General features: G+C 43.0%; 1 protein-coding gene across 1 annotated transcript in view; it reads right to left on the bottom strand.

Annotated features, from left to right (window-relative positions):
• LOC115142428 (VPS10 domain-containing receptor SorCS3-like) overlaps positions 1-12,574 on the bottom strand; it is a 55,994-nt gene extending 43,420 nt beyond the window's left edge. Inside the window, 6 exon segments of the mRNA XM_029681876.2 lie at positions 2,836-2,864; positions 2,867-3,014; positions 3,535-3,624; positions 9,390-9,508; positions 10,805-10,869; positions 12,420-12,574. Coding sequence (XP_029537736.2) covers positions 2,836-2,864; positions 2,867-3,014; positions 3,535-3,624; positions 9,390-9,508; positions 10,805-10,869; positions 12,420-12,475 — 507 coding nt within the window. The 5' untranslated portion in view covers positions 12,476-12,574.
• Between the last annotated feature and the right edge of the window lie 269 nt (positions 12,575-12,843).

The raw sequence follows: 12,843 nt of genomic DNA, 5'->3' as shown, positions 1-12,843 counted from the left end.
GTGTCACCGGCAAAGCACCATCACACCTCCTCCTCCATGCTGTATGGTGGGAAATACACATACAGAGATCATCCGTTCACACACACCGCGACTCACAAAGACACGGTGGTTGGAACCAAAAATCGCCAATTTGGACTCCAGGCCAAAGGACAAATTTTCACCAGTTTAATGTCCACTGCTCATTTTACTTGGCCCAAGCAAGTCTTTTCTTCTTATTGGTGTCCTTTAGTAGGGGTTTCTTTGCAGCAATTCAACCATGATGGCTTGATTCACACAGTCTCCTCTGAACAGTTGATGTTGAGATGTGTCTGTTACTTGAACTCTGTGAAGCATTTATTTCTGCTGGAATTTCTGAGGCTGGTATCTGAAATGAAATTACCCTCTGCATTCCATATGTGCTATTTCATAGTTTTGATGTCTTCACTATTATTCTATAATGTAGAAAATAGTAAAAATAAAGAAAAACCCTTGAATGAGTAGATGTTCTAAAACTTTTGACCGGTAGTGTATATATACTGTATATATATATAAAATTGGATTTTTCCACAAAAGTAGTGCACTGAGCCTTTAGTAGTCCTGTATTAGCGGACTGAGGTAGCTGTCTGTAGCGCGGGCAAATTATAATTATATATATTGTTTTTTATTCTCACAAAAGTAGTGCACTGGGCCTTTAATAGTACTGTATTAGCTGGCTGCTATAACTGTCTGTAGCGCAGGCAAAAATAATCCCCGCAACCCCACAGTCGACAAAAAGTTCTCAGCACCTCCAAACCCCATATATCTTGCCACGGCTATGCTGACAGACATCAGACTGGTCACAAACCAGTCTCCTTTTCCTTCAATTATCTCCCTTGAATTGCGTCCCGATCAACTGCCCACCACTGTTGTGACTACATTACAACGCTGGACGTTAAAACTGATAAACTTTCACATCCACGAGACACCCACTCACAAAGTGAGAGAGAGAGAGAGAGAGAGTGTCATGGCTCCTTGCCTCCTTAGTCAAACTGTCTTCCTGTGATAACCCATCCAGGATGGAAGTGTGATGGGGGTAAACCTGACGACTGTGCTTTAAATAAGACCCATACTGCAGCAGACATTGAGGGCCCTCAGTTGTATCACCTTACCAGTATAAGTGGCACTAATAGGCGCCACATTTGACATGGTCATAGAAAAACGTCCACCCGGGATGGACACGGCTAGTGAGGCAGGACGGGGCCCCTCCCTCCCCTGACCAGACATGTCAATCACAGCGGTAGTTATCTATCGTCCACGACAGTAATATTAAATATAGACTGATGAATGCATGTGGATCCATCTACAAAGACAAAACAAACAACACAACAACTTTCAGCACAGTAGAGACTAGTATGATAAACGATCACTGAGATACCAGACTTCCCCCAGTACATGCACTCGGTCTCCCTGCAGACAGCCTTTTACAATCTCTCAATATGGATTAATGAAGCTTTCTGCAATATATTAGAAATATGGATCCACTGCTGAATCAGAGAATCAGAGGCTCCGAATAGGGGGGAAATGGAGGGAGGGATTAAGAGAGTTGTCAGAGAGCTAATACACACACTCACACAATGCTAGGCTAACAGAAAGGAGCATCATCATCATAACCATTACATTACCTAAATCATCTAGCTATCCTTCCCTCCCTCCAGCCCTCTGTCTCTTCTTCTCTCCCTCCTACTGTACCAGTCACTCATTCAAAAGCTACAGGTATGTATAGCTCTGAGTAAGGTGGGAATCAGGGAGTTCATAATTGGGCTGTTGTTGATTTGTAGGCCTACCACTCTGAGTATTAATTGTGTTAGGCAAGTTAGGATATTCTGTAATATTCAATGTGGAAGTTCATTCCTCTGGGAGATGGATTGAATCAAAAAACCTAACACTAAATGGCTGATTAACTCGACTGGGAGTTAGAGGAAAACTTTTTGATTGAAGGGAAGACTGTCCAGATTGAATCCAACTGACACTCAAGTTACTCCCATCAGTCTAAAGTGGGAAAAAAAATTGTTTTATTCAAGTGAATAAAATAATTGATTTGTGAGAGAGAAAGACTGAGAAAGAGAAAGTGAGAGAATACTGACGAAAGGCAATTCATTATTTGACAATCCAAGGAGAAGAGTAAAAGCCTGTTGCGTTCACTCAGTCTCTCTGTTCCCTGTTGAGCTCAAAGTACTTAGTGAATGATTCCTCACTCAAGTCTTTGAGGCCATTGGCCTTCAAACCCAACACTCCAGGGTTTGTTACAACATTACTTGGGACTCCTACAAAGTACTTTGGTCATAGTTATATCTACAGTCTTTTTCAGAGGAACTCAGAGCAAAAGTCTGCCTCTTCAAAAAAAAAAAAAGAAGAGAAACTTTAAAGTGATACATACAGCATAACTTCAGTTTACAATAGTTTGTGACTAGAACATGCATGTATAAAAGTATAAAAAATAGTTAAAACAACATCATACAAAACTGGATTGGTGTAACTTTAACCAGTTTTACCCACTGGGTATGACCATTCATTTGAATACTAATTCCGTTTTTGTAAACCATTAACACACATGTTAGAAGGAACAGCAGTAGTAGTAACATTGTTAATGACTGCTGACTCTGAAGATCAGACCCATATCTCACTCCCCTGCCTCCCTCCATCACACCTGCCAGTGTCTGGGTGATAAATCGGGAATTCATCCTGAGAAAGAAGGAGAAAAAGGAGGGGGGACGATCCGCAACAAATCTTAATGACATAGAGACCTACTAACAAGGCTATAACAACACCCCCCCCCCCCCCCACACACACACACACAAGAACGCTGAGGACACCTACCTCATACAGGTCCAGCATCTGGTTGCCCCCAGGCCACGGGTGGTCTTGACATTCTCCATGGCCAGGGTGAAGAGGATGCCCCGGGTGTCGGAGAGGTACAGGTTGTATGTGTCGTTCTGGTTCCACTCCTGTACTGCCGCGAACACCTGGTGCTCGTCTGTGCTGACAATGTGGAGGTCCTGGTGACAGCAGATGGGATGGTTGGAGAGGTTCGAGGATTTATAAAGAGATAACGGATCTTATGGGTTGGGGTTGTAACATGCCGCTGAGTACGTGTTGGGTGTCACAAGATCAGGTCTGGTGTGCGTATTGAATATTTAACACTATAGCTGCCAATGTTCTCCACACAACATATAGTGTCTTTTAACAGCTGCAATAGAAGAGTGAGAATACACACTATGAGACTACACATCGTTGTGTAGTAGTGCTACAGATATTTTGAGAGCTAAATCCTTTTGTTGAAGGGAGAAAACAAGGGGGGAAATTGTTAGTTACTTCAAATGAAATTGGATTTGTCGCATTCTATGTATACCACAGGTGTAGACTTTACCGTGAAATGCTTACCTACGAGCCCTTTCCCAACAATGCAGAGTTGAAAAGTAAGAATAAAAAAAGTATTCCATCTGAATAATTGATCTACTGCATGAACTGTGTATCCGGAGGCATGTGTTTATCACTGTAAAAGTGAATGTTGCTTACTTTAGGCAGAGAATATTTCGGCAGTTTGATTTTGAGGAATGGATCCCTCTGGTAGGACACATAGTAGCTGGCCTGTCCTGCTGTAGTAACCTGGAACACATTGAGCCAAGACACTGAGTATTCCCTTTTTGTTCCAAGTGTATAATTTGTCCATGCTACAGTACACATCACATGAATTAACTACTTGGATGAATGTAAAACCTTCATAGATTTATCGATCATTACTCATGCTGCAACCCTCACCCAAGTGAACATGCATGCCTTTGTTTATGATGTAAAGATATACAGTGGGGCAAAAAAGTATTTAGTCAGCCACCAATTGTGCAAGTTCTCCGACTTAAAAAGATGAGAGGCCTGTAATTTTCATCATAGGTACACTTCAACTATGACAGACAAAATTAGAAAAAAAATCCAGAAAATCACATTGTAGGATTTTTAATGAATTTATTTGCAAATTATGGTGGAAAATAAGTATTTGGTCACCTACAAACAAGCAAGATTTCTGGCTCTCACAGACCTGTAATTTCTTCTTTAAGAGGCTCCTCTGTCCTCCACTCGTTACCTGTATTAATGGCACCTGTTTGAACTTGTTATCAGTAAAAAAAGACACCTGTCCACAACCTCAAACAGTCACACTCCAAACTCCACTATGGCCAAGACCAAAGAGCTGTCAAAGGACACCAGGCTGGGAAGACTGAATAAGCAGTTTGGTTTGAAGAAATCAACTGTGGGAGCAATTATTAGGAAATGGAAGACAACAAGACATTTACATTTACATTTAAGTCATTTAGCAGACGCTCTTATCCAGAGCGACCACTGATAATCTCCCTCGATCTGGGGCTCCACGCAAGATCTCACCCCGTGGGGGTCAAAATGATCACAAGAACGGTGAGCAAAAATCCCAGAACCACACGGGGGGACCTAGTGAATGACCTGCAGAGAGCTGGGACCAAAGTAACAAAGCCTACCATCAGTAACACACTACGCCGCCAGGGATTCAAATCCTGCAGTGCCAGACGTGTCCCCCTGCTTAAGCTAGTACATGTCCAGGCCCGTCTGAAGTTTTCTAGAGAGCATTTGGATGATCAAGAAGAAGATTGGGAGAATGTCATATGGTCAGATGAAACCAAAATATAACTTTTTGGTAAAAACTCAACTCGTCGTGTTTGGAGGACAAAGAATGCTAAGTTGCATCCAAAGAACACCATACCTACTGTGAAGCATGGGGGTGGAAACATCATGCTTTGGGGCTGTTTTTCTGCAAAGGGACCAGGACGACTGATCAGTGTAAAGGAAAGAATGAATGGGGCCATGTATCGTGAGATTTTCTAGTGAAAACCTCCTTCCATCAGCAAGGGCATTGAAGATGAAACGGGGCTGGGTCTTTCAGCATGACAATGATCCCAAACACACCGCCCGGGCAACGAAGGAGTCGCTTCGTAAGAAGCATTTAAAGGTCCTGGAGTGGCCTAACCAGTCTCCAAATCTCAATCCCATAGAAAATCTTGAAAGTCCGTGTTTCCCAGCAACAGCCCCAAAACATCACTGCTCTAGAGGAGATCTGCATGGAGGAATGGGCCAAAATACCAGCAACAGTGTGTGAAAATCTTGTGAAGACTTACAGAAAACGTTTGACCTCTGTCATTGCCAACAAAGGGTATATAACAAAGTTTGACCAAACACTTATTTTCCACCATAATTTGCAAATAAATTCATTAAAAATCCTACAATGTGATTTTCTGGATTTCTTTCTTCTCATTTTGTCTGTCATAGTTGAAGTGTACCTATGATGAAAATTACAGGCCTCTCTCATCTTTTTAAGTGGGAGAACTTGTACAATTGGTGGCTGACTAAATAATTTTTTGTCCCACTGTATACTTTATTGTCAGAGAGGAACATTGAAGCATGAGGTATTTAAATGCCTATTTACAGTTGTTTCTATTGAGAAAATAACAATAAAATCTCTTGGCTAGCATACAGCAGAAACTGCTCCTCTTACATCCTCTCCTGTTGTCGATGCTTTTTGTGGTTTTGGAGTTAGACTTGGGTAAATATCTGGTAAGGACAATCAATAGCCTCATTATTCTCTGTCAAGAGAAATCTTTAACTCTCCCAAGCAATGCTCAGTGGCCTGTCTTAGGAAAGTCATCCTTAATGATAGCAGGGCCTCGGCAAGCAAACACTCGAGCTGTTAGCTGCTGTTAGCCTATGCAGTACAAACACCACGAGCAGGGAAGAAAGTCCTAGAAACCTGGAATTAGAGCTCTGAAATAGCTACTGTAAAATGAACAGTGCAGTTAGATTAACAAGAAATTAAGCTTTCTGACAATATTAGATATGTCTATGTCGTGGGAAATTGTCTTGTTACTTACAACCTCCTGCTAATCGCATTAGCCTACGTTAGCTCAACCGTCTTGTGGAAGTTTTTTTTTCAATTTGTTCCAGGCATTGGCAGCAGAGAACTGGAAGGAAAGGTGGCCAAAGGCCAGTGAGCTGAGATAAGGCAGAGCTTTACCTAGCAAAGACTTATAGATGACCTGTGGTCAGTGGGTTTGGCGATGAATATGTAGTGAGGACCAGCCAACAAGAGCATTCAGCTTGCAGTGGTGGGGTAGTATATGAGGCTTTGGTGAAAAAACTGAGGGCAATGTGATAGACAGCATCCAATTTTCTGAGTAGAGTGTTGGAGGCTATTTTGTAAATTACTTTGCCGAATTCAAGGATCGGAGGGATAGTCCGTTTTACGAGGGTATATTTGACAGCATGAGTGAAGGAGGCTTTGTTGAGAAATAGGAAGCCGATTCTAGATTACATTTTGGATTGGAGATACTTAATATGAGTCTAGATGGACAATTTACAGTCGAGCCAGACACCTATGTTTTTGTAGTTGTCCACATATTCTAAGTCAGAACTGCTCAGAGTAGTGATGCTAGTCGGACGGGAGGGTGCGGGAAGCGATCGGTTGAAGAGCATGCATTTAGTTTTACTAGCATTTAAGAGCAGTTGGAGGCCAAGGAAGGAGGGCCAGAAGTATACAGAATGTTGTCGTCTGCATAGAGGTGGACCAAAGAATCACCAGCAGCAAGAGCTTCATCATTGATACATACAGAGAAAAGAGTCAGCCCGAGAATTAAACCCTGTGGCACCCCCATAGAGACTGCCAGAGGTCCGGGCAACAGGCCATCCGATTTGACACACTGAACTCTATTTGAGAAGTAGTTAGTGAACCAGGCAAGGCAGTCATTAGAGTAACCAAGGCTGTTGAGTCTGCCGATAAGACTACGGTGATTGACAGAGTCGAAAGCCTTGGCCAGATGAAGACGGCTGCACAGTACTGTCTTTAATCAAGAATTCATCCACAAAACAAGCTGCTGGCTTTCTGGGTTGGAAATGGGGGAGGTGAAATAGGATCATTATTATAATACAGAACTAATCAGGCCTCTTAGTGTGCTTCTAAGTGCACTTCAATTGGAGGGAGGGAGGGAGGGAGGGAGTTTTGAACTGAAAAAGATATTTGGATGATTGATTTTTCCTTACCCACTTTCATAGAATTCATTCAATTGTGACGCAACGCGAGAAAACATTGTAGTTTCCCTGAATTGAAGATGCGGTCGGAGGTTTAGGTTGAGTATTTGTGGGTTTAATTAGGGAAACGTATGAGTGTGGTCAAACATAGTTGAGGGATCTCTTAGACCACAGAACTTATTTTTTGGTAGTTCAGTCTTGTCCTATCGCTACAACTCCTGTACAGACTCAGGAGATGCGAAGGAGATGCGAAGGTTGACAGCCATGCGTCCTCCGAAACATGACCCTGCCAAGCCGCACTGCTTCTTGACACACTGCAGCTTAACCCGGAAGCCAGCCACACCACTGTTTCTGGAAACGCCGCACAACTGGCGGCTTAAGTCAGCGTGCAGGCACCTGGCCCACCTCCAGGAGTTGCTAGAGCGCGATGGGACAAGGAAATCCGCCTCATGGTTCTCTCGGAAAGAGCCGGGAGTGACACAGCCCGGGATCGAACCCGTGTCTGTAGTGACGCCTCAAGCACTGCAAGACACCAGAAATCTTAATTTCCATTATTCTGGCAGAATGAAGCCAATCATGTGTAGAACCTGTATTTTACCTGAAAATGTGACTTGACTTTGAAGAGGTCTTGGCCCTGCGTAGGCTGTAACAAGACGCCAGAGTTTTTCAAAGGCATCAGGATTAGGGCTGGGAGTTCTTCCGGAACTCCTGACATAGAATACTAGAGCCTAGAATTTTCCTGGCCAAGCCCCTTTCTCAAGGGGAAACTCTTGGCTCTAATTGAAATAGTTAGGAACAGGAATTTTCCCTGACCATGTGACCTGACCTGGAAAACCTTCTGGCCCTAACTCATGTTCTAATAGAAATACAGCCTTTGGAGTTAAATTTGGATGGAAAAGTTTTTTGTACTTGACTGGATTGGAAGGATAATTATTCATACTCCTGCATTGTCTTGGCTGTGTGCTTAAGGTTTTTGTCCTATTGGAGGTGAACCTTCGCCCCCCTTCTGAGGCTCTGGAGCAGGTTTTCCCTCTATCCTGACTAGTCTCCCAATACCTGCCGCTGAGAAACATCCCCACAGAATGATGCTGCCGCCTCCATGCTTCACCATAGGGACGTGCCAGGTTTCCTCGAGACGTGACGCTTGGCATTCAGGCCAAAAAGTTAAATCTTGGTTTCATCAGGCCAGATTTTCTTGTTTCTCATGTTCTGAGAGTCCTTTAGGTGTATTCTGGCAAACTCAAAGCGGGCTGCCATGTGCCTTTTACTGTGGAGTGGCTTCCATCTGGCCACACTAATATAAAGGCCTGGTTGGTGGAGTGCTGTATAGATGGTTGTCCTTCTGGAAGGTTCTCCCATCTCCACAGAGGAACACTGGGGCTCTGTCAGAGTGACCATCAGGTTCTTGGTCACCTCCCTCACCAAGGTCTTTCTCCCCCGATTGCTCAGTTTGGCCAGGCGGCCAGCTCTAAGAAGAGTTTGGTGGTTCCAAACTTCCTCCATTTAAGGATGATGGAGGCCACTGTGTTCTTGGGGACCTTCAATGCTGCAGACATTTTTTGGTACTTTTCCCCAGACCTGTGCCTCAACACAATCCTGTCTCGGAGCTCTACGGATAACTGACCTCACTTATTCTTTTTTGCTCTGACATGCAATGTCAACTGTAGGACCTTATATAGACAGGTGTGTGCCTTTCCAAATCATGTCCAATCAATTGAATTTACGACAGGTGGAGTCCAATCAAGTTGTAGAAACATCTCAAGGATGATCAATAAAAACAGGATGCACCTGAGCCGATGTCGAGTCTCATGGCAAAGGGTCTGAATACTTATGTGTTTAAGTTATCTGTTTTTTTTATTTTTATACATTTGCAAATACAATTTAAAACCTGTTTTCGCTTTGTGATTATGGGTTATGGTGTGTAGATTGATGAGGGAAAAAATGATTTAATACATTTTAGGATAATGCTGTAACGTACCAACATGTGGGAAAAAAAAGTCAATGGGTCTGATTGCAAAATCAACAATTATCAATGTTCCCCATATCTATCCTAATCAAGAACATACTGCCGTTAATACAATGTGTCAACATAACAATTAATCATAAATATTAATATTTATCATACCATTTTCTCAAACCTGCGGATCAACCAGTTGTTGCATGTGGTGCTGTAAAATATGCAAATCCCCTCCCAGTCCTAGCTAAACCAAGTTGTGCGTAACACATAACAAATGCCCATAATATTGAAGGCTAACGATGCTTATCCTATGCAATGCATCATGGTCTACATACAATATGGTACAATATATTATTCTCAGACAGAGCATTACCTGAATAAACATATAGTCATCTTGGACCACCAGTGAGCTGATGTCGATGTACCCAGGGAAGGGGTAGTTTCTGTTGGCCTCTGAGCAAGTGAGAGCCTGGCATGTTACATACTGTATACCTGCCAGATGAGGAGATAGAGATTACTGGAGATCTGGATTCATCCAGCTGTGGATTATCGTGGAAAATTACATAATTAGTCATTCTATCCTGTGTTTAAGTGCATAAGAATAGTCTCTTTTTACATGCTAGTGTTTTTCTAACCTGATACAAACTTGTCTTTGTGTGACTTCGCCATAAGACTGGGCGTATAACGTAAGATCCATATGGGTGCGAACACAGCATGTGGCATCCTGTGGGTTTACTATCTACAGGAAGTCACTTGTACAGAAACTTGCAGAGAGGAGCACATTATAGTGTTTGTTGTTGTGAATGCAGTTAGACGGTTGAGCCCTCGGGCTGTCAACCTCGTGCTATCTAAATCTGCACAGACAACTAATTGCCTTTTTACACACTATCTGCTGACTGCCACGTGTACAAAAAGGATGTACCTCTGTATAAAAGCTGGGACCGGACACTGTTCGTTGGGCCTCAACTGCAACAACTGTTGAAGTGCATAATGAACTGCTCCATTGTTGCAGATCTTATAGTAAGGTTGTTTTGAAGAATACAGAGTCTCTCTCCTTTTGGTTAGAATTTCCACCACAGGATCAGGCCAACTATTCTCGGGAAGGTGAGGATGCCTGGAAACCGAGGCTATATGTCTGTATGAATTGAACTCGAGGGAACTTTTGCATGGTTTGTGATTGACATGCAATAGAGGAGACAGCATTACACTTGTGACAATATACTGACTGTGTATGTATATAATTGTAATTTGACCAGTATGTTGTGATTTGCATTCTATAATGGTGATTGGTTCATACATGCAATATGTGAAGTTGTAGATTTGTCACTATTCAACATGATCAACTATGATCGTTCTCTGTGTACAGAAAACAAAACTGTCTCTGATTCCGGGGGTCGAACAACAGCAGCAGCAGATAGCTAGAATAAATAATCTCACAATTTCCCCTATGGATGACCTTGGGTGGCGTTGCCGTGGCGAGTTATAGAGCTGACCCTCCCAGGGTGAGAGGGATGAGAGGGAAAGGCCACATTAATCAAGTATCATGCACTGCATTTATCAGTGGGGTAAATCCACTGTCTCTCCCCTGGGACACAACGCTCTAAACCCAGGGTGGAATTTATTCCTTGACAGACTCTCACTCTCTTCTATCGTTTGAGGGCTGATAATTGGACTGCAAATGTGGGAGCATTTCTCTGCAGTGTGTTACATAGAGAGAGAAAGAAAAAGAGAGGTGTGTGTGTGTGTGTGTGTGTGTGTGTGGGTGGGTGTGTGTGTAGTGCTACTCACGTCCATTGGGGGTGTGTGCCTCCATGTGAACCAGATCTGACTCCTTGTCTAGACCCGTTACAGACCTGGATTAAAGAAGAGGAGAGAAGGAAGGAGGAAGAGGATGGAGGGGTAAAGTAAAGGGAAGAAGAGGAGGGAAGACAGAGAAGAAGAGGAGAAGAGAAGCAGGGAAGAACAGGATGGGAGAAGATTGGGTGAAGTAAAGAGGAAGGAGGAGAGGAGGAGGAGGGAAGAAGAGAGGAGAAGATGAGGTGAGAAGTTAAGGAGGGAAGGAGAGGAGAGGAGAGGAGGAGGGAAGAAGAGCAGATGGGAAATGAAGGAGGGAAGAAGAGGAGAGGAGGAAAGAAGTGGAGAGGAGGGAAGAGGAGGAGAGGAGGAGAGGAGGAGGAGAGGAGAGGAGGAGGGAAGAGAAGGAGGGATGAAGAGGAGAGGAGGAGGGATGAAGAGGAGAGGAGGAGGGAAGAGAAGGAGGGAAAAAGACAACAGAAGATGAGTCTCAGCAGAGGTATTCCACTCCAGATATAGTCGTCTCGTGTAAGCGTTGTCTCAACATTGATGGCAATAAAATAGCAATACAATCCCATGTGAGGACGTTCTCCCCAGGGATGTGTGACAAAATGTCACATTACCCTTAGCAACCCGCACAGCAACAACCAGACGCTGTGGGTTTGTTATTTTACCAAAAAGTGGTATCTGTCACAAAAGTGTAAATACACAACAACCTACATATGGTATTTATATTGTCTGGCACTGTACACCGGCAAGGATGTGCCCCATAATTAAAGTTAGAATCACCGAACTGTATTATATAATTGTATTGGGTATAGTGGACTAAATAGAAAATATTGTTTTTGTTAAGTAGGCAAGTCAGTTTAGAACAAATTCTTATTTACAATGACAGCCTAGGAACTGCCTTGTTCAGAATGACAGATTTTTACCTTGTTCTATTCGGGGATTCGATCTCGCAACCTTTCAGTTACTGGCCCAAAGCTCAAACCACTAGGCTACCTAGATGATTTATGCAAGTTGCTGTGGGCAAAGCTGTCAAGCAGCTCGACATTTACACACACACACACACACACATCTCTAGGAAGGAAAGCAATGAGGCAGAATAAATTCAGAGCTACATTTGTGATGAGTGTGTACTTCCGCAGAATGGGGATGGCCGACGTGATTAGATGAGAGGCAACTTATTACACAGTATCTTCCTATTTTATGAATGTACAGCACGTATGGATAACCCCTAATGAAAAAGTAAGGATTGTTAAGATGAACCAGAATGTGACATGTGAGAGACAGAATGTGAAATGGTGACACTGTGGATGTAGATTTATCACAGTCCAATCATATCAACAGTGGAAATGAGCCGAATGGTACACAGAATTTCCCACCAGCAACACTCAGTCATCCAGATATCTTGTTGAAACGTATTATCAATATCCTTCACAGACTCTTGCATTGCAGAAAGCAAACAACATGTTCCACACACTGCTAGTGATGCTCCAATACAGTTTGTGAGGAGAGTCTGAGTAAACAAAGGAAAAGATCAGGACAACAGAGAGGACGAGAGGAAGCGAAAGATGATGAGAAGAAAGAAGACAAGCGAATGACTCACCAGTAGAACCTGTTCACATGCTCATGAACCAGCTGCCATTTTCTCCCAAAGTCCATGGAGGCGTACAACTGTGATGAAGAACATAAAAAAGAGAAAGAAAAGACGTGAGTGGATAGAGAACATATCAGTCTACTTAAAACAAGACAGGAAGTAAAGTGACAGTGGGCTTGAGTCATGGCAGGATAATGCTAGGGAAGAGCGTACCCAGGGCAATAAAGCGTGACACTTTAGATAGGCTGACATTACCTTAAACTGACATCATCATTATAACTCAGACCATTCATGTTAACATATAGGCTCCCAAATTACATATATGCCCTATCCTGTTTCCTTTTCCCATTGTAAATTAGCACGAGGTATAGATAAAGCACTTCAAGTCCAATATGTTCGCTGCAAAATAGGTTCAACATTATTGTTTGCTTTT

This window comes from Oncorhynchus nerka, linkage group LG15 (assembly GCF_034236695.1).
Source record: "Oncorhynchus nerka isolate Pitt River linkage group LG15, Oner_Uvic_2.0, whole genome shotgun sequence".
Classification (NCBI taxonomy): domain Eukaryota; kingdom Metazoa; phylum Chordata; class Actinopteri; order Salmoniformes; family Salmonidae; genus Oncorhynchus; species Oncorhynchus nerka.
Note: the sequence above shows the minus strand (reverse complement) of the source record. Positions and strands in the feature narration are given on the sequence as shown.